The sequence below is a fragment of the Bos taurus genome, chromosome 24 (genome assembly GCF_002263795.3).
Source record: "Bos taurus isolate L1 Dominette 01449 registration number 42190680 breed Hereford chromosome 24, ARS-UCD2.0, whole genome shotgun sequence".
Classification (NCBI taxonomy): Eukaryota; Metazoa; Chordata; class Mammalia; order Artiodactyla; family Bovidae; genus Bos; species Bos taurus.
In genome coordinates this window covers 56,831,420-56,850,039 of record NC_037351.1, presented here as the reverse complement: position 1 = coordinate 56,850,039, position 18,620 = coordinate 56,831,420, and the positions used below count along the sequence as shown (strand labels likewise).

The 18,620-nt window shown below is 44.6% G+C and overlaps 1 protein-coding gene across 2 annotated transcripts; it reads left to right on the top strand.

Moving 5' to 3' along the window:
- Positions 1 to 42: 42 nt before the first annotated feature.
- NARS1 (asparaginyl-tRNA synthetase 1) lies at positions 43 to 16,764 on the top strand. 2 transcript variants are annotated; one of them, XM_005224284.5, is made up of 15 exons: positions 43 to 164; positions 1,519 to 1,598; positions 3,773 to 3,838; positions 3,939 to 4,031; positions 4,114 to 4,203; positions 5,116 to 5,194; positions 6,207 to 6,277; positions 7,667 to 7,753; positions 9,248 to 9,469; positions 9,573 to 9,772; positions 10,188 to 10,323; positions 12,142 to 12,255; positions 14,329 to 14,460; positions 14,748 to 14,879; positions 15,630 to 16,764. In XM_005224284.5, the coding sequence occupies exons 1-15, from the start codon at positions 122 to 124 to the stop codon at positions 15,759 to 15,761; spliced, it is 1,677 nt and encodes a 558-aa protein (XP_005224341.1). In that variant the 5' UTR covers positions 43 to 121; the 3' UTR covers positions 15,762 to 16,764.
- Positions 16,765 to 18,620: the final 1,856 nt, after the last annotated feature.

Genomic DNA, 18,620 nt, shown 5'->3' with positions numbered 1-18,620 from the left:
CCGCGACGCTGGGGTGACTTACGGCGACGGCTTCTGCGCGACGTTCGATGATGCAATCTTCGTGTTGAGGAGGCTGCCGGCGCGCTCCGCGGGGAGGCTAGGTGGCTGCGTGTTGGCGGCGATGTCCTTGGAGGTGGTCAGGGCGGCCGCAGGGATGGTGCTCGGTGAGTGAGGCCGGCGTCGGGGGTGCGGTGTGAGTGGCGCCGCTGCCGCGGGCCGCCCCCGCGTTCCTGCCGAGTACAGCTCTCAGCGCTGGGCGCGGGTGGAGGCGGGCGGGCCGGGCCGGGCTTCTCCCGGGCGCCGCAGGCTCCCCGCGCGGCCCCGCTGAAGGAAAGCCCGTGATTCCGCTGAGAGGCCCGGCCAGACCTCAGGGCCGCCCCCGAGGGTGTGCGTCTTCCGAGTGACCCTCAGGAGACGACTCGAGCATGCCTGTCTCGCTCACCCTCGTTTATGTGGGGAGGGCCTGGGAGGCCATCTGGTGCAGTAGGCAAAGGAGAAGCGTGTAGGAGATCCGAAGTGATGTCTCTGCCCGCTCACAGTTGTGAGGCCCTTGTGCAATTCGTTTACCTTCGGAACTTCTGGTTTTCTTTAAAGGCCAGAGGAAACTGATGTTTATTTTGATTTTCTGTGCTCTGGCACCAGGATATCCGATTTATATATTTCATCCTCAGTACTTTAAGATATGGGTATCGTTTCCCTCATTTTACAGGCTCAGAAACAAGCCCAGAAAGGTTAAGTGAACTCTCCAGGGTCCCTGGCTGTTAAAGTGCAACGTCCCAGTCGGACAGTCTGGCCAACTACAAAGCCCTTGCTCTGTTGTTGGGATTCAAGTAGAAGCAGTATCACAAAGGAAAACGATCAGAGTTCATTTTGAAAAGCTAAATTTGATCAGTCTCTTCTTACCGAATGGATGTCCTTGGAGAGGGGAGTGGGGAAATAAACTGATAAAATTTCTTTTGGACTTTGATACATTTTTTTAATTAAAGAAAATCTAAGTATCTTTTGGCTGCGAGCATGGCTGTGGGATCTCAGGGATCCCGGGACGGAACCCGCACCTCCCGCATTGGCAGCGTACAGTCGTTACCACTGGACCGGCAGGGAAGTCCCTGCTGCTGCTAAGTTGCGGCAGTCGCGTCCGACTCTGTGCGACCCCATAGATGGCAGCCCAACAGGCTCCCCGGTCCCTGGGATTCTCCAGGCAAGAACACTGGAGTGGGTTGCCATTTCCTTCTCAAGTGCACGAAAGTGAAAGTGAAGTCGCTCAGTCGTGTCCGACTCTTCGCGACCCCATGGACTGCAGCCTACCAGGCTCCTCGGTCCATGGGATTTTTCCAGGCAAGAGTACTGGACTGGGGTGCCATTGCCTTCTCCAGGGAAGTCCCTGCAATTTGATAATTTTCACTGATCAGATACGTGTTCTGTTTACAAAGATAAAGAATGGATAAAGTAGCTGCAGTATGAGGTGACTGGTAATTATTGACCAAATGAGTAACTTATTGTTTTTTTGTAAAACAGCAGAACTGTATGTCTCCGACCGAGAGGGAAATGATGTTACTGGTGATGGAACCAAGGAGAAACCTTTTAAAACAGGCCTTAAGGTAGTGCCTCTTCCTCATTAGGAAAACGACTTTGTATTTACTAATGACTCCTGCCAGTTGTTATATGACTTGTCAGGAGTCTTATCTCAAGCACTAGATTTGAAGAGAACTTTCCGAAAAGGGCAAGTAAGGGGTGTATACAGGTATGTAGCTTTAAGGGTATTAGATGCTGTATGCCTAAAGTTATTTGAACTTCCTTTTTCAGAGGGGTGGGGGGGCATACGCCTTGAGGCTTGTGGAATTTTTAGTTCTCCGGCCAGGGATTGAAGCCAGGCCTTTGGCAGTGAAAACACCAAGTCCCTAACCTCTGGATTATCAGGGAATTCCCCTTGAATATTTTTAATAGGTGTCTTCTTTTCTTCCTTACCATCAGCATTGCATCTTGGAATTTTTCTCTCCAATGAGTCAAATGATCAGTCTTTTAATTCTTGTAGAAATAAAAGTTATCTTCCCATAGTCATACTGAGTTTATTCCAAACATTTCTTCCAAACGGACTCCTCAGAGTTCTCTTGGTGAATTTACCACTTGAATCCAGGTGTGACCTTGAACCTTGAGATTCAGGAACCTGATTTATATCAGTACTAGGAAGGGGACCCATTCCTCAGAACAGGCTCTCAGGATTGCATGAGTCTGGAGCCTAAAGCTGGGATGCTAATTTAACAGTAAATTATTGTTTCTCAGGATAGTAGAATCAATCAGTAAGTTTAGCATGTTCTCTAAGCCAACTTACATGAAAGGCCAAATACAGTGCAGATGAGTTCTTCAGAAGCTTGGACTTAGGACGTAGGTATCTGATTGTATTAGGTTACCGTGTAGGGCCAGGAAGCCATCCCTCTGGAGGTATCCGTGGCCTTGTCTGTTGACTGGAATGGCCACAGCTGCTACAGAAGGAAGCTGGATGGTGCCCGGCACCAGGGCGAGCACTGCCCTGACTTTCCTGTGTATCCGTGGCTGGCCAGTCCCCCTTGTGAGCTGTGTTACAGCATTTGTTTAGGTCATTATCAAGTGTTCCTGTCCTAGGACCATCGGCTCCTCTTTTAGCTCATACTCTGATTATGTTTTGGTGTGTCAAACACAAATCTTACTGGTTTTAAACCTTAGCAGAAAGACTCTCATTTCAGATTGTTGGGGTGATTCCCCAGAACTGACAGTAGTGTTTAGATGAATGCATGCTGTTAGCAAAAAGTGTGCCGGTCTGATTTGGAGAATTACTCTTGGGTCCTTTCAATGTGTGATAGCAAAGAAAGAATCAGTACAGATTATCAGGTAGTAAATCAACTCTTAGTGATTTACAAACATCTTTACAAAGTCTGATTGTTAGAAGAAGAAGCTGAACTCTGTTGGATGTTTCCAAAAGATCCAGGTTCCCTCCTCCTCTTTAGCAGTAATTGAGTTGAGACTGCTGTTCAATCAAGAAGAAAAGTATTTTTTAGGTTTGGAAGCTACATCTTTAGAAAAGGTCAGATTTCATAAGCTTCAGATGTTATACTAGAGACAACAACTCATTACGTTTCTTGATTGATGATAATTTAGGAGCAGATTTGAAGGAATACTTGAAGCAATTAATAAAATACTTATTTTTTACATGCTTCCAACCATCAATTTTTTTAGAAAAGAATATAAACTATAAGATATTAAATGATACAGTGATATCAGATATGTTCCAGTATATCTGGAAAGGTTGAAAAGGGGTACATATTCTACACATAGGAATTTTTCCAGTTAAATGAAACTTAGCCTTCTGCGTCCCTGACCATTATGTTGTTGAGAGTTTCTGAAATGACTTGCCTGGATCCTTCGTGAGGATTAACCATCTGGAGCTGCTCTGCAGTTGGCCTCTGCTGTCGGCTGTCCCTTCAGTTGTCAGCATACTTCCTGCTGGTCCCTGTGGCCTCTTCAGATCTGTTGCTTCTTGTTCACGAGTGTGGGGAACTACATTACTGTGTAACATGACATCGCTAGGATTGCTCAGGAGAGGATGGTCTACTACAGTCTTAATATGTTCAGCCGTGCCTTCTATCAGCATTGACTTTTGGCTGGTGGGGTCTTCATGTTTTCTTCTGGGCTCTTGGTGATGTTGTAGGTGATGGAAGTTACCTCGTGAGTCAGGTGTTACCTTAATTTTAAACATTGCATGATGTTAAAGGAATGTCCTTTTTCTCCCTTCCCCAAGGCTTTGATGACAGTTGGAAAAGAACCCTTTCCTACCATTTACGTAGATTCACAAAAAGAAAATGAGGTAAGGTAAACCCAGAACTTTATAGGATTTGATTTTGTGAAGAAATTTTCATTAGAATACAGAGGTCTGGAAAACACTAAATGTCTATTTATCTCTCCAGAGGTGGGATGTTATTTCTAAGTCCCAGATGAAGAACATTAGGAAGCTGTGGCACAGGGAGCAGATGAAGAGTGAGTCCCGGGAGAAGAAAGAGGTGAGCAGTGGTGCTCTGTGACCGTTTTTCAGTTTGGGACACCAGATGCCATGTTAACAGATTGCCCACTTACTAAAACTAGGCAGAAGACAATTTGCGAAGAGAGAAGAACCTGGAAGAAGCAAAGAAGATTACCATTAAAAATGACCCAAGTCTTCCAGAGCCGAAATGTGTAAGTGTGATGCGTGTTGTTTCACATACGGTGGGCCCCCGGGTCACACTGTTCCTTTCTGTGTCTGAGGAGCGTGCTGCCTGCTCTGGTCTTTGCACTCTTTGTCTTTTCTTTCAGAAGGAAGAGAGAGCAGTAGTGCTGGAGAGTTGTGAGTCTGGTTCTTGTGGGGCTCACTTTTTAATAAAATTGAGTGATCTCTGTGTTGAACACATTCTGTCCCCACTGAAAGCTGGCAGCCCTGGCATCTGGGCCTGGTGGGCTGTGGGTCTCAGTCACGTGATTTTACCCTTCCTGGGGGCAGTTTCCTCACCATAAAAGAAGAGGTTGAAATCCATGATTCTCATGACCTCTTAAGAGAAAAAGTTTTTCGTGATTTTTTTTTAATTGGATTATATTTTTGTTCTTTCTAGAAGAGAATAGTTATTATTGCTGCTGAATTGTTGTGTTTTTCCTGCTTCCTTAGTGAGGGAGCTGTGTGCTTGGCCACACCCGCCAGACCCTTCCTCCCCTCGCCGCTCCCCTCCATCCCCCGGATGAAAAGCCAGCCTTGGAAGCATCCACCTCCCAGGGTGGCAGGAGGGTCCGGGAGGTCAGGGAACGGGCTCTGCATGGACTAGGGTTGTTGCTGCCATGAATTTTATTGACTCATTGACTTTATGTAGCAATATCTGAAGTTCTGGGTGTTTCGCACAGCCAGTTCTGCACTAAGAGGAAGAAGTCTTGGATTTTTGTTTTTAACCCCTCTGGTGTGGTGAGATTTTCTGGCTCTGACCTGCGGTGGAGTGGCTATCTGCAGTTTTACGTCAGTTGTGGTTTTTTAACACTTTACTGCCACCTATCCGATATTCGTGACAAAGTTGGTATGTGATGAATGACATGCTGGGTCAAACGTTATTTACTTTAACTTGACAGGTGAAGATTCGGGAACTAAAAGGATACAGAGGCCAAAGGATAAAGGTGTTTGGCTGGGTCCACAGGCTGCGTAGGCAAGGTAACTGGCAGAGTTGTACTTTTCTCTCTCTCTTTAATTTTCAATATTCCTAGTACAATATTGTCAAGTAATTAGCTTCCAATTAAATAAATTTATATTTTTTAAAAAGGCACATAAACTAGTTTAAGAAAAGATTCATTCTTTTCAATATAAATATTTAGACAAATCAAGAAATAAAATGGCATGTAGTATAAAATTTTTTTTCCATATCCCTAGTCTTAAATGAAGAACATAAGAAAAAGCATTTACTTAAGGGTATTTTTGTTTGGGAATGCTAGCTCTTTAAAGGAAACAGTGATTTATATCCTGAGGTCATTCTTTTAGTACAACTATTGAAAGTTTAAAAATTTAAATGTTGCTTAACTGTACTGGATACAATCAGTTGTATCCACTGATCCTGGATCAGTGATCAGGAGGTATCCAGGAAGGGTTTGCTGAGCTGCACTGCATTATGTAATGGAAAGCAGGGGTTGCCTACAGAAAGTGCAGAGCCAGATCCGAAGCTTCACTGGGGTCCGTGCTGGTTTATGATTAGCGTATTTGTACTTGGTCCTGATGTTTTGCTTTCTCTTTTCATTATTATTATGCTTTTGCATGTCTTTTATTTTAAGTGGTTATCAAATCCTTCATAAAAAAAGAAACGGGGCATAAAAAGCCACGAGTGATTCCATGTGGCCGTGTGTGCCCCCTCCAGGGGACACGCCGTGCTGGCCGTTGCAGGGGACTCGGGGGTGAAGGAGACTCAGTCCCTTGACTGCCATGTTTACAGCCTTGCTTTCCCCTGATGCTGTGGGTCAGGAGGCTCACATAGGGTTTGAAAATACAGTGAAGAAGGTGAAATACTTTCCGGATACTGAGTAGTGACACTACTCCAAAGGAACAAGGCCCCGTAGGAGGTTTGAATTTTCCACATTTAAACTTGGCAGTTCCTTCATAAACGATTAAATTATGAGAAAGTGCTTTCAGGTGCCTCAAGAACAGTCCGGCTAAATGTCCTCTTTGTCGTTTTTAGGAAAGAATTTAATGTTTCTGGTGTTGCGGGACGGTACGGGTTTTCTCCAGTGTGTCCTGTCAGATGATCTGGTAAACATTTTTTCATATTTACGATGGCTGAATGTTTGATTTTTTTCAATAGGTTCCTTTATTGTTAGTTTAGGGAATTTGGGCATCTGGAACTGTTATTGTGGGAAATTTCAAACATCTCAAAAATGGAACAGCAGGAGGAAACCTCCCAGGCTTCTCTCTCAGCCTCAGTAATGTCTTAGTTAAGCTGCTGTGACTGAGTGCCATAAACTGGGGGGCGTGGTAACAACAGAAGTTTATTTTTCACGGTTCTAGTGGTTGGAAGTCCAGATCAGGATGCTGGCGTGGTCAGGTTCTGGTGAGGGCCCTCTTCCCGGTTGCAGACTGCCCACTTCCTGTTGTATCCACATCCTCAGCTTGCAGAGAAGGGAAAGCATTCATCCCATTCATGAGGGTTCCACCCTCATGCCCTGATGTAATCCTAACTACCTCTCAAAGGCCCCACCTCCTAACAGCATCATGTGGCAGGAAAGGGTTTCAACATAGAGATTTGGGAGGGATACACATTAAATCTTTGATAATTAACATATTGCCAATTCTGGTTTATTCTCCACCCCCTTTTATTTCCCATACATCATATTTCATGTAAACATTCTTGCATATGCTTCCCCAGGAAGAAATATTTTTAATATAACCAGACTACCATTATCACACCCTCCAAAAAAAAATATCCAGTCACATTCTCCCAATTGATACATAATGTCTTTTTACAGTTGGTTAGTTTGAATGAGGATTGGAACAAGAGCTACATGTTGCCTTTAGTTGATAATGTCTCTGAAATCTCTCTCAATCTATAGCAGTTCTCCCCTTTCATTTTCTTTTCTCCACTGCATTCCCCCATGCAATTATTGGAAAGAACTGGGTCATTTGTCCTGTAGGACTTGTCACATTCTGGATTGGTCGGTTGCATCCTAAGGTGTAAATGTTCCTCTATCCTTTTTGTTTCTTACAAGCTGGAGGTTAGGTCTGATCATATTCAAGTCTTCTTGATTGAACTACTTCATGTACATAGCTGTCTTCTTTCAATCACATCACACCATGAATCACATCATTCCAGTCGTCCTTATGATTAGTGGATTCGGGTGTTGATGGCCTATCCCTCCCTTATAAAGTTCTTCACTTTTTAAGAGAGATGTGGACTAATGTGTGCACACATATGTATGCACGTGCATATAGGATGTGTGCACATACGTGTATGCACGTGCACGTGGGGTGCATGCACGTGTGTGTGTATCTACGTACAGATAAACGTTTGGTTGAATGGCCGTCTTTTATTTTACTAGTTTTGGACTAGATAACTTGTTTATAAATAACCCCCTTTGCTTTCTGTGTGGTAGAATATTTTACTATAAATGTGAGCAGCTAAATTTGAACTTGATCTTTTCGTAGTGTCAGTGTTACAATGGCGTTGTCTTGTCCACTGAGAGCAGTGTTGCAGTGTATGGAATGCTGAATCTTACCCCAAAGGGCAAGCAGGTGAGTGTGTGGAGTTTCTGAGAGAAGATTGGTATGCTTGTTGCTTTCCAGTGTCTGGGTTTTTTTTTTGGAATTTAGCATTATAGATATAAAGATGTGATGCCCTTGCTAACTTTAGAGTGCCTTCTTCTTTTCCAGTGAAATATGTGTGCTTTACAGCTTGTATGATGTAACAATCTCAGTGATTTTCAGCCTAAAGAATTACTGAATAATCTTCAAGGGCGAGAATAACTTGCTGTTTATATGTGAATAATTTCTCAGCTAGGTGAAAATAAAAATTTCATCTATTGGAAGTGTTTCAGGAAAGAACAGTAATCTAAATTTGAAACTCTTAAAATAGAATTTGAAAGGCTCTTAAAAAAAAAAACTTAAATATAACTCGGACAGTCAGAATTGTTTGTTCCCCAGCCAACACACACGTCACCTAGTACCAGTTAAGAGCTGCTGCTACTGCTAAGTCGCTTCAGTCGTGTCCGACTCTGTGTGACCCCATAGACGGCAGCCTACCAGGCTCCCCCGTCCCTGGGATTCTCCAGGCAAGAACACTGGAGTGGGTTGCCATTGCCTTCTCCAATGCATGAAAGTGAAAAGTGAAAGTGAAGTCGCTCAGTCGTATCTGACTCTTAGCGACCCCATGGACTGCAGCCCACCAGGCTCCTCGGTCCATGGGATTTTCCAGGCAAGAGTACTGGAGTGGGGTGCCATCGCCTTCTCCGAGTTAAGAGCTACTTGTTGGTAATTATTGTTCAAGTAACAATTGTGGTGGGATTGGTTCCTGGGAAAGAAAACAAAGATGACATATTAAGCAGCAGAGGGAGCCCATGGGGTCCTCCCAAGAGACTAGAAACACTGGTAAAAGAGACTCCCAGAGTCCCTGTAAGGAACCTGTACTAGTGAATATCTGGTTCGGGGTGACTGGACTTGCCTGGTAAGTAATGCGATTGCACAGTGGAGCGGCTGTCTTGGTGTTTCTTGCTGCCAGTGTTGGGCACCGAGATGGCTATATATTCCACATTGTGTGGCTTCTACATACAAGGCTTTCGATGGGGGTATTAGGGAGGGTTGGAATTTCTACTATCTATACGTTCCAGAGAGAAACGTCTTTTAGTAAAACCTTGGTGTTTAAGGAAGTTTTCGATGTGGGTGTTACGTTACTTTTGAATTATTGGGCAGAGGTTGGAAAGATCTACTAAAATGTTGACAGTAGTTAGTGGTTACTCCAGGTCATGGGATTATAGTTTATTTTCTAGCTTGTGCTTTTCTGTTTTTTAAACAGTGTGTGTGTGTGAGTGAATTACTCTGAAAGAAATATTAAATCTGTCAATATGAAATTCAATTACTGGGTCTTTGTGTTTAGAAGGGTAGGCTGGTAAAGATAGCTTCTTAGAAATATAAGCTTACTGAAAATGTTGCCACGAGTGAGGCCCCCTCGCCCTGTACACTTTCTGTCTCCTTCTCCCTCCCTCTCTTCCTCCCCGCCCTGTTTAAAACTAGGCTCCGGGGGGCCACGAGCTGAGCTGCGACTTCTGGGAGCTGATCGGGTTGGCCCCCGCCGGAGGTGCTGACAACTTGATCAACGAGGAGTCCGACGTGGACGTCCAGCTCAACAACAGACACATGATGATCCGCGGGGAGAACATGTCCAAAATCCTGAAGGCGCGCTCCGTCATCACCAGGTGCTTCAGAGACCACTTCTTCGACAGGGGGTACCACGAAGTAAGTGCGCGGTCGTCCCTGCAGACGACGCCCTTCGCGTGTGTGCCCTTGAGCCCGGTGCTCACAGAAGGCCTGTCTACCCCTTTCCTGCTTGTTGGCGCAGATCACTCCTCCAACGTTGGTGCAAACACAGGTGGAAGGCGGCGCCACGCTCTTCAAGCTCGACTATTTTGGGGAAGAGGCGTATCTGACGCAGTCCTCTCAGCTCTACCTGGAGACCTGCATTCCAGCTCTGGGGGACGTCTTTTGCATCGCACAGTCATACAGGGCAGAACAGTCCAGAACACGAAGGCACCTGGCTGAGTATGCGGTTGTCTTTTTGCTTTCGTTTTAAATTTTGTTTTCTGAGAAAACACGTTCAGAGAAGCAATCTTCGTGGAGGTAAATGACAGTCTGTGTAAAAACCTCTGAAGTATTAAGAGTTTTATAAAGGGTACTTGAATGAATTAATGGAAACTGTCCAAGAAGTTCTACCTCGTAGCTCACGAAGGTCTGTTGATTTGCTCTCTCTTGATCCTTTATGTGTTGGGGAATAAACAAGAAATCACTAAGAAGGGGGAAAGGAAGTCGGGTGGGCTAAAACTAATTTGCAGAATTGGGAGTTGACTAGCACGGTGGGAGTTTTACTTTTCTGGACAGTTTCCCAGTGTTAAGATCCTTGCTCTAGAGAAACTTAGTGGAAAGAAGGGCGGCTCTGAGCTAGTGTCGTGTTCCTCAGATACACTCACGTGGAAGCCGAGTGTCCTTTCCTGACCTTCGAGGAGCTCCTGAACCGCCTGGAGGACTTGGTGTGTGACGTGGTTGATAGAGTCCTGAAATCACCCGCAGGAAACATAGTGCGCGACCTCAACCCGGTAGGCCTGCCGTTGTTTGGAGACATGAAATGAGGGTTCTGTTTTAGAAGGCAGCAAGGTCCATGTTCTCAATTTTTACGGATTTAATAGCTTGGGGTCCACATTCTCGATTTTTACAGATTTAATAGCTTGGTAAGCTTTGAAATAAATGACTGGTTTTTTGAATTATAATTGATATATAACATACTGTTTTCAGGTGCACACCGTAATGCCTTGATACATATATACGTATATATTAGAAAACGGGGCTTCCCTTGTGGTCCAGTGGTTGAGGGCCCGTCTGCCAGCGCAGGGAACGCGGATTCGATCCCCAGCCTGGGAGGGTTGCATGTGCCTCGGGGCCACTGGGCCTGCGCACCACAACTACTGGAGGCCACGTGCGCTGGGCCTGTGCCCCCAAGCGAAGCCCCACAGTGAATCGCCTGCACACCACAACGCAGATCCAGCGCTAGGCCTGTGCCCCCCAGAGGAGCCCCACAGTGAGAAGCCTGCACACCACAACGCAGACCCAGCGCTAGGCCTGTGCCCCCCAGAGAAGCCCCACAGTGAGAAGCCTGCACACCACAACGCAGACCCAGCGCAGCCAAAAATAAATAAGATTTAAAAAAATAGAAGATGACCCCACGCCACACCTAGTTAGAGCTTTTTTCTTGTGATGCAACCTTTCAAGATCCTTTCCTATCAACTTTCGGGTTTATAATATAGTATTACTGATTGTAGTCACCATGTCATCCATCACATCCTGTTGGGACTTAACCTCTTTTGTTCCTGGAAGTTTGTACTTTTTGATCCCCTTCACCCATTTCCAGACTGATATTTTAAAGACTAAAATTGGATACTGGTCATTGCCAATAATTTCGTAGTATTTTAACTTACATAGAAAGTTGGTATGTGTTTTCCATTTTTAGGGATGTCCAGTTTTGGGGAGGGGGTGTTTAACTGCACTGCATGGCTTGTGGGATCTTAGTTCCAGCTGGATGCTTGGCAGTGGAAATGCAGAGTCCTAACCACTGGACTGCCAGAGGATTCCCCAAGTTGCTTTTAAGTCTGAAAGAATTTAAGGTTTAAAAATAGCTTTTATTTCTTAAAAGTTAACATGGCATAATAGGAAACCAAAAACACTCCAGATGCAGAAAACAAAGTCATTCGTAATCACAAGCACTGTACTGTTTGATAAGCCCTTCTAGCTCTTATGTGTGTGTGTTCACAACTAAGCATCCATTTTTATATAATTAAGATCATACAGTTATGTATCATACTGTTTCACACATCATGAATATTTACCATTTCAAAGTCCCAAAGCTGTGAGTATTTTGATAAACAAGAATGCACTGCACCAGCTCAATCTGGAAGGAAAAAGAATGTAATTCAGCCTTTCTTGGCGACAAAAATTTCAGAGAAGACAAAAAGGGCAACAAGCCTCTAGATAAAGATATTGACAGAGTTAGGATTAAAATTCCCTTAATGTTCAATTAAAAATGAGACCTAAATCAACAGTACACAAAGTGTAACGCTTCTAAGAGGACTTATTATCTGATCCAAACTATTAAAAGTATTAGCAAGGAGGTATGTTTCCCTTGAATTAATTACTAAATAGTGCGTTCCTGTAGTACCAAGAAATGTACACACACATTATCCTCAAAATATAAACATGAACACATCCACCCCTCCCTTTATGCTTCTGCTCCTCTGCTGCCAGCATCAATGAACAAGTCCTGGCGTTCATGAAGTAATATCTGATGATAACGGTAAATATCTCTTGAAATGTTCGTGTGAATGGTTTCTTTATATACACCATGTTTTTCCTTTCTACTGTAGAATTTTAAGCCCCCTAAACGGCCTTTCAAACGGATGAACTATTCAGATGCGATTGTGTGGCTGAAAGAACACAATATAAAGAAAGAAGACGGAACTTTCTATGAATTTGGAGAGGTACAAATTCCTCTGTAGTCACTGTGTCAAAGGGAGCCTCATGCTTCAGTGGATTGCTGCTTCCGGTCACCAGCAATGTAGGAGGCGTCTGCTTGTTAAATAAATGATAACCACAGACCCTCCTTCCTGGGCTTATTTGAGCATCCATGGCTCAGTAGGTATCGCGTGGTCCTTGGGGCAGTGCCTTTTCTGGGGTCATCAGTACATATTAGCCAGTTTGTAGCCTTCGCACCCATCCTTTGTCTCATTCCTCTCCTGTAAGCCCTTGTTCTGACTAGCTCTGGTTGTAATTCTCTAGACTGGCAGGACCCTTCAGAACGTTGTGAACTTTGAAGTCACGTGCAAAGTGTTGGCATGTGTGTATGCTTGTCTTGGTTTTCTGGAGAAAGTAACTGACTCTTTCAAAAAGGATAAAAAGTGAAAGTGTTAGTCACTCAGTCATGTCTGACTCTCTGCTTCCCATGGACTCTTCCCGCCAGGCTCCTCTGTCCATGGGATTGCCCAGGCAAGAATACTTCCTTCCTCCATAACAGTGAGTTAAAACTCCTTCGTATGGAGGAGGTTCAAAGAAGAAAATAGCCACTGGTTAAAGTGTAAAACCAGGAGAGAAGGCTTTGATGGTGAAGGTGGCCCAGCGCCCCAGATACAGGGAGCATGTCTGTCTTGCCCGGGAGCACCCTCCCAGCACTGTGTGTGCGAACAGGTTATCAACACGATTCCAAACCTGCCTCCTTGTGCATTTAACCACTCCTTACGTAGTATTTGCAAATCTGTTTTACAAAGGAAATGTGTGATTTTTGTTTCATTTTTAGAAAGAAATTAGGACAGTGTACTAAGCTTATATAAATTACTTTGTTTCATGAGTTCGGTTGACGTTGTGTAAAACCAGATTCTGTGCTGAAAACCTGAGCGCTGTCACCACCTAGTACAGCAAGCTGGTGGGATTGAGTGGAAAGAACGCGAGCCCCCCAGGTGGGCTTCAGTCCCACCTCTGTCCTCGCTGCTGAGTAACAGAGGCCAGCGACCCCGCTGTCTGATTCCCTGTCTCTGCCTTGAAGGTAACGTCCGCTTGTAAAGTCAGAGGACTTATTGAGCTCAGGGCCCAGCAGGCAGTCCTCCGAGCCTGTCAGCATTTCCTCTCCGCGTCGGCGGCATCCCACGCACAGGAGGGGGCTAGGATAGAGCAGAGGTCTCCAGCCCCTGGGACAAGCAGTGAGACCCTTTTCCTGCAGTTCGCATGTGAAGAGCTCTCCCGCTCACCGCTCATTTCCTCTCTGGACTGTAGAGGGCGCAGGGCTCCAGGGCCAGAGCTTGCAAACCACTGTGCCCGCCGACGGGGGAGTGCCCTCAGTGCTTAGCCTTAAATCAGTCAGTCTTGCCCCATTCTTTCCAATCAGTTTTTACCAGGATGAGTTTTTTCAGTTTGCACTTGAATTTATGTGTGGTTTACTGAAGGATGCGTGAGCAGAAAACAGATTAACTTGATTCATCATCATCTAACCTCTCTTGGCTAACTACTGCAGGTGTGGTTACATTTATAAATTCGACACTGATTATTTGTCTTACAGCTGTGTCTTAGGACTGTTGAAGGCATGCAGATTTATTGTAACAGGAAAGGAGCGGAGATAACAGGGGAGTTTAAAGATTGGTGTTATTAATAACAGTGTGTGTGTGTATAGATCAATGATGTTGTGAAGCATTTGCTGATTATCTTACACCTTATGGGACTGGGTGGACTGCGTTTGCTTCAGACCCAGATAAAACTGGCCATTGGAAAGGGATAATGGAGCAGTATATCATCCCTCTGTGTGTGTGTATGTGTGTGTGTGTGTGTGTGTGTGTGTGTGTGTGTGTGTATTCCTCGTGCGACGTGGCACAGATGTAAAACAGGAAGAGGCAGATCTGCTTACAGAGATGGTCCCTTACACCCACGTGGTCATGGGTTATGGGTGGACGTGTGTTCTGGGCTCTGTTGTGTGAGTAAGATGACGGACTGCCGCTGGATCAGAGAGCTGCTTCTCCCAGGGCGCCTTTCGAGGTCTAGATATTCATGAAGCCCCTGTCTAACCTCAGGACATCCCGGAAGCTCCAGAGAGACTGATGACGGACACCATCAACGAGCCCATCTTGCTGTGTCGCTTTCCCGTGGAGATCAAGTCCTTCTACATGCAGCGCTGTCCCGAGGACCCCCGGCTCACCGAATCTGTCAGTCTAGGATTCACATAGTGATTTTGCTTCTGAAGGTTGGGGGGCGGGGGCGTTGGAATAAGACACAGCTCATAGCAGATATTTTATTATAAATCTCCAGCATTTCAGGAAGTGTTTTCTGCGCTCTGATGGTGTTTAACCTGCCTTGTTGGATTACGGCATTTGAGTCATATTTGCGTTTGGCACGATCATCAGACGCTTTTAGTGATTTCCATTCAAACTCTAGAGCAGTGCCGTGACTGAGAGCCTGGTCGTAACTGTGTTTTATTTACTCATTCTGAAAGGTCGACGTGTTGATGCCCAATGTTGGTGAGATCGTGGGTGGCTCCATGCGTATCTGGGATAATGAAGAGATCCTGGCAGGTTACAAAAGAGAAGGGATTGATCCCACTCCCTATTACTGGTACACGGATCAGGTAAAAACTTTTATTAAATAAACCCTTTAACGTTTTTTCAACATAATAGTTCTGTTTAAATTGAAATCGTCAAAAGAGAAGAATTCAGGGTGGTACCTTAGCATGTGAAGGAGCTGTATTCAGTCTCGTGGTTTTAATAATGTGGCATGTGAGCATTGCGGGTTTTGTTTTTGGCCACTAGTATGTTAACTTAATTTGAAAACCTGTTAACTGCTGGCCTTGCTCGTTGCTACTGAGTTTTTTAAAAATGTGTCATCAGATCCTACTAATATCTAGTTGTTCCTTTTCTTCTGATAAACAGACATTAGCTTAATTTGAAGTGTGAAATCTTTTCTTTCTAGGGTGTTAAATCCCTGGTTTATTTTTCATATCCAAGTATTTTTTCCCATGTGGTCCATGAAGGAGTGTAGCTTAAGGGTCGAATCCCTTGTTTGTTTTTGGCTGCGCTGGTCATGGTTGCGGGGCACAGGCTTCTCACTGTGGTGGAGCGTGGGCTCTAGGGTGTGCGGGCCGCAGTAGTTGCGGTGCCTGGGCTTAGCTGCTCCTGAGCACGTGGGATCTTCCCGGACCAGGGATCGAACCTGTGTCCCCAGCATTGGCAGGCAGATTCTTAACCACTGGATCCCCGGGGAAGTCCAAGGGTTGATCCCTTTACCACAATAAGCTGACTCATTTTACAGCAGAAAACTTTCACTATTTTAGACAAAATTGTAAACTAAGCCTTTACTCCTCTGTCTCTTTCTCTAACAGAGAAAATATGGCACGTGTCCACATGGCGGCTATGGCCTGGGCTTGGAACGATTCTTAACCTGGATTCTGGACAGATACCACATCCGAGATGTGTGTTTGTACCCTCGGTTTGTCCAGCGCTGCAAGCCATGATCGGTCCCCCCAACCCCCAGAGCTTTAAGGAGAGAACACGGTTCATGGAAGGAACAGACTGCCTCTTAAAAAAAAAAAGAAGCCAAAATCTTCCCCCCGCTTTTTTTTTTTAAATTCCACTGGGGTATGTCCGTTTCTGTTTTCTCTTTTTTATTCCTGCTACCACAGAAAGCAGTTCAAAACATTTTGAATATCAAGTAACATTGATGTTATCATTTTAAGGAAAAAATACCCATTACAAAGTTTGGGAGAAACTGTAGCATGTAGCTTTGCAGTTAGGAGTATGTCTCAGCGCTTTATCCACCTTTAGGTTACAATCTTTATGTTGTATATACCACATATATCATTAAATAATTTTAAATTATGATCTGAGACATTCCAGTAATTTAATCTCTCTGTCCTTTTAAGTATAAATGGAATTCTTTTAATTTCTACCACTTTATCGTATCAATGAGTTCAACACCTTGGAGAAAAATTGACAATATGCTGTAAAAATCTGCTAGTATTAGAACAGAGCCTAAATCAGTAGATACAGGAATGATATGACTACAATCTTTTGCATCCGTTGTGAATCTTTCCTAAATCTCATAGCTGCTTATAACTCTAAAGCATACAAATTGGTGTGGAGGAATTTGTGAAAATGGAATTACCTTAAACAGTTGGAAGTGACAGCAAGTTTTTTGGCACATCAGTGAACAGCTTTCTTTCTCGGATTAGTTTAAAGAGGCAGGGTGATCTCTCTCTCCTGGTAGTTCCACAGTAATTCAGAACAGAGAAGTTCCCAAAGCATTTGCAGCTGGCATCTTAAGGACAGCCGTCCGTGGTGGTTGGTGTCACCCCACATACTGTGTCTTTAGATCTAATTTCTCCTACCTTATTAACTCTCATACTTACTGAATGGCTTCCTTTCGGGTTTGGTTAATTTCTCCCCTCAAATGCATGTCAGTGTATTCTCAGTAACCTCTATTCCCAGCAATCAATAAATGGACACGTGTAAAAACTCTTTGCCGACTTAATTTTTTAAAGCTGAATGTCTCTTTCACATTAATTCGTGCCTTTTGTATTTTTAAAATACTTTTCATGATTTGTGTGAAATTAGATACTACTGAATTTAGTAGGTGTTACTAAATACATGGTAAGGAAAAGGAAGGTGTTTTTAAAATTAGATGCGGGTGCTAGTTTCATCGCTTTTATAATCCTTTTTGTGTTTCTGGACACATTAGAGTGTATCTTATTTTGCAGTTAAGTGAAATGACAGATGTAAATGGGTGCATTTGTAGTATATTTGGCCTCTATCTTTAAATAAGAAATACTGGTTAGAATGTGAATGAGCTTTAATTGGATTCAACTAGGCAATTCACTTGATCAGAATTTAGGTGAGGAGATTAGACTCATACATTTTAATTGTATACATTGGTCAAGCATCTTAAATACTGACAGAAAGCAGTGGGACTAGGTGGGGATAGGGGGTCAAGGTGACATCAAACCAGGAGTCCAAGCAGCAAACCTTAGGCACGTGGGCTCACGTTCCCTTCGCTCTGGTTGTCACTGTGACCCGAGCGCCACACCCCAGCACGTCCCTGCCAAGCGTCCACCTCACAGACACCCGGGTTCTGAGTCCCTGCTCTGGTAGGACTCGTCTCATGGCCCATAACCTCTCCCTGTTGTGTGATTCTCACACCAGCAACCCCCTGCACCATGGGTACTTGTGTAGCTGACCTGTTGCAAGTTTTGGAGACGGGTGGGAGGTTAGTCTTCACAGCAATTCAAATGACTTCAGTATTGGGTTGGCCAAAAAGCTTGTTCAGGTTTTTCCATGAGATGGTGCAGAAAAACCTGAACAAGCTTTTTGGCCAACCCCATACTAAGCTCTCCGTTTTGGTCAATGTCCTGCAGCCGTTTCTGGCCACCCGACTGCTCCCATCCGGCGGCCTCTAGCATTTTCTAAAAGTCTGCTGTTCGTTGACGTGGCTGTGGCAGGTGTTAGTGGCATGCGAACTCTCAGCTGTGGCACGTGGGATCTAGTTTCTGGCCGGGGGCGAGCCTGGGCCCCCTGCCTTGGGAGTGGGGAGTCTTAGCCACTGGACCACCAGGGAAGTCCCCAGAATTTCTCGTTTAGTGTTGAGTAATATGACTATCAGAAGCAACCGTCCTACATACGGAGGTCACTTGGGACCGTGACCATACTGGTGCTCCGGCCTCATCCCAGACCAGTAGAATCTGAATTTCAGGATGGACCCAGGACTTTTTTTTTTTAATGTTTATTTTTATTTATGTATTTGGCTGTGCTGAGTCTTAGCTCTGGCATATAGGATGTAGTTCCCCAACCGGGAATTGAACCCGGGCCCCCTGCCTTAGGAGCATGGAGTCTTAGCCACTGGACTACCAAGAAAGTCCCAGCATATTTTTTAAAAGCCTGCGCAGGTGAGGCTGTGGCAGAGTTAGGTTGACTGTCACCAAGTAGCTACCTCCCACTTCTGAAGCCAACTTTAAGCCTCTCATCACTGTAGGTCCTCATTATTTCACATTCATCTCTTTTGAGAGTGTTCCCAGCCTCAGGGTTGAAATGGGAACACTGGGGTAAAGCTGAGACTGTTCGATATTGACCAGTAGCCACAAAAAACACTATACCTGTGTACTCGTTAGCTTTCAAGTCATACTGGGAAATTCGCAAAATAATGGAGTACTGCTTCGTGTCAGCCATGTACTGTCACGTGCCTTAACCCCCACAATAGCCTGTGATGATTTATATAAATTTATAGCCCTCTAATAATAGCACTTATTATTCCTGAGATAATGGCTGAGAAAGGTTAAAAATCATTCCTGAAGATGCATGGTTAAAAGTGACAGAATGAAGTT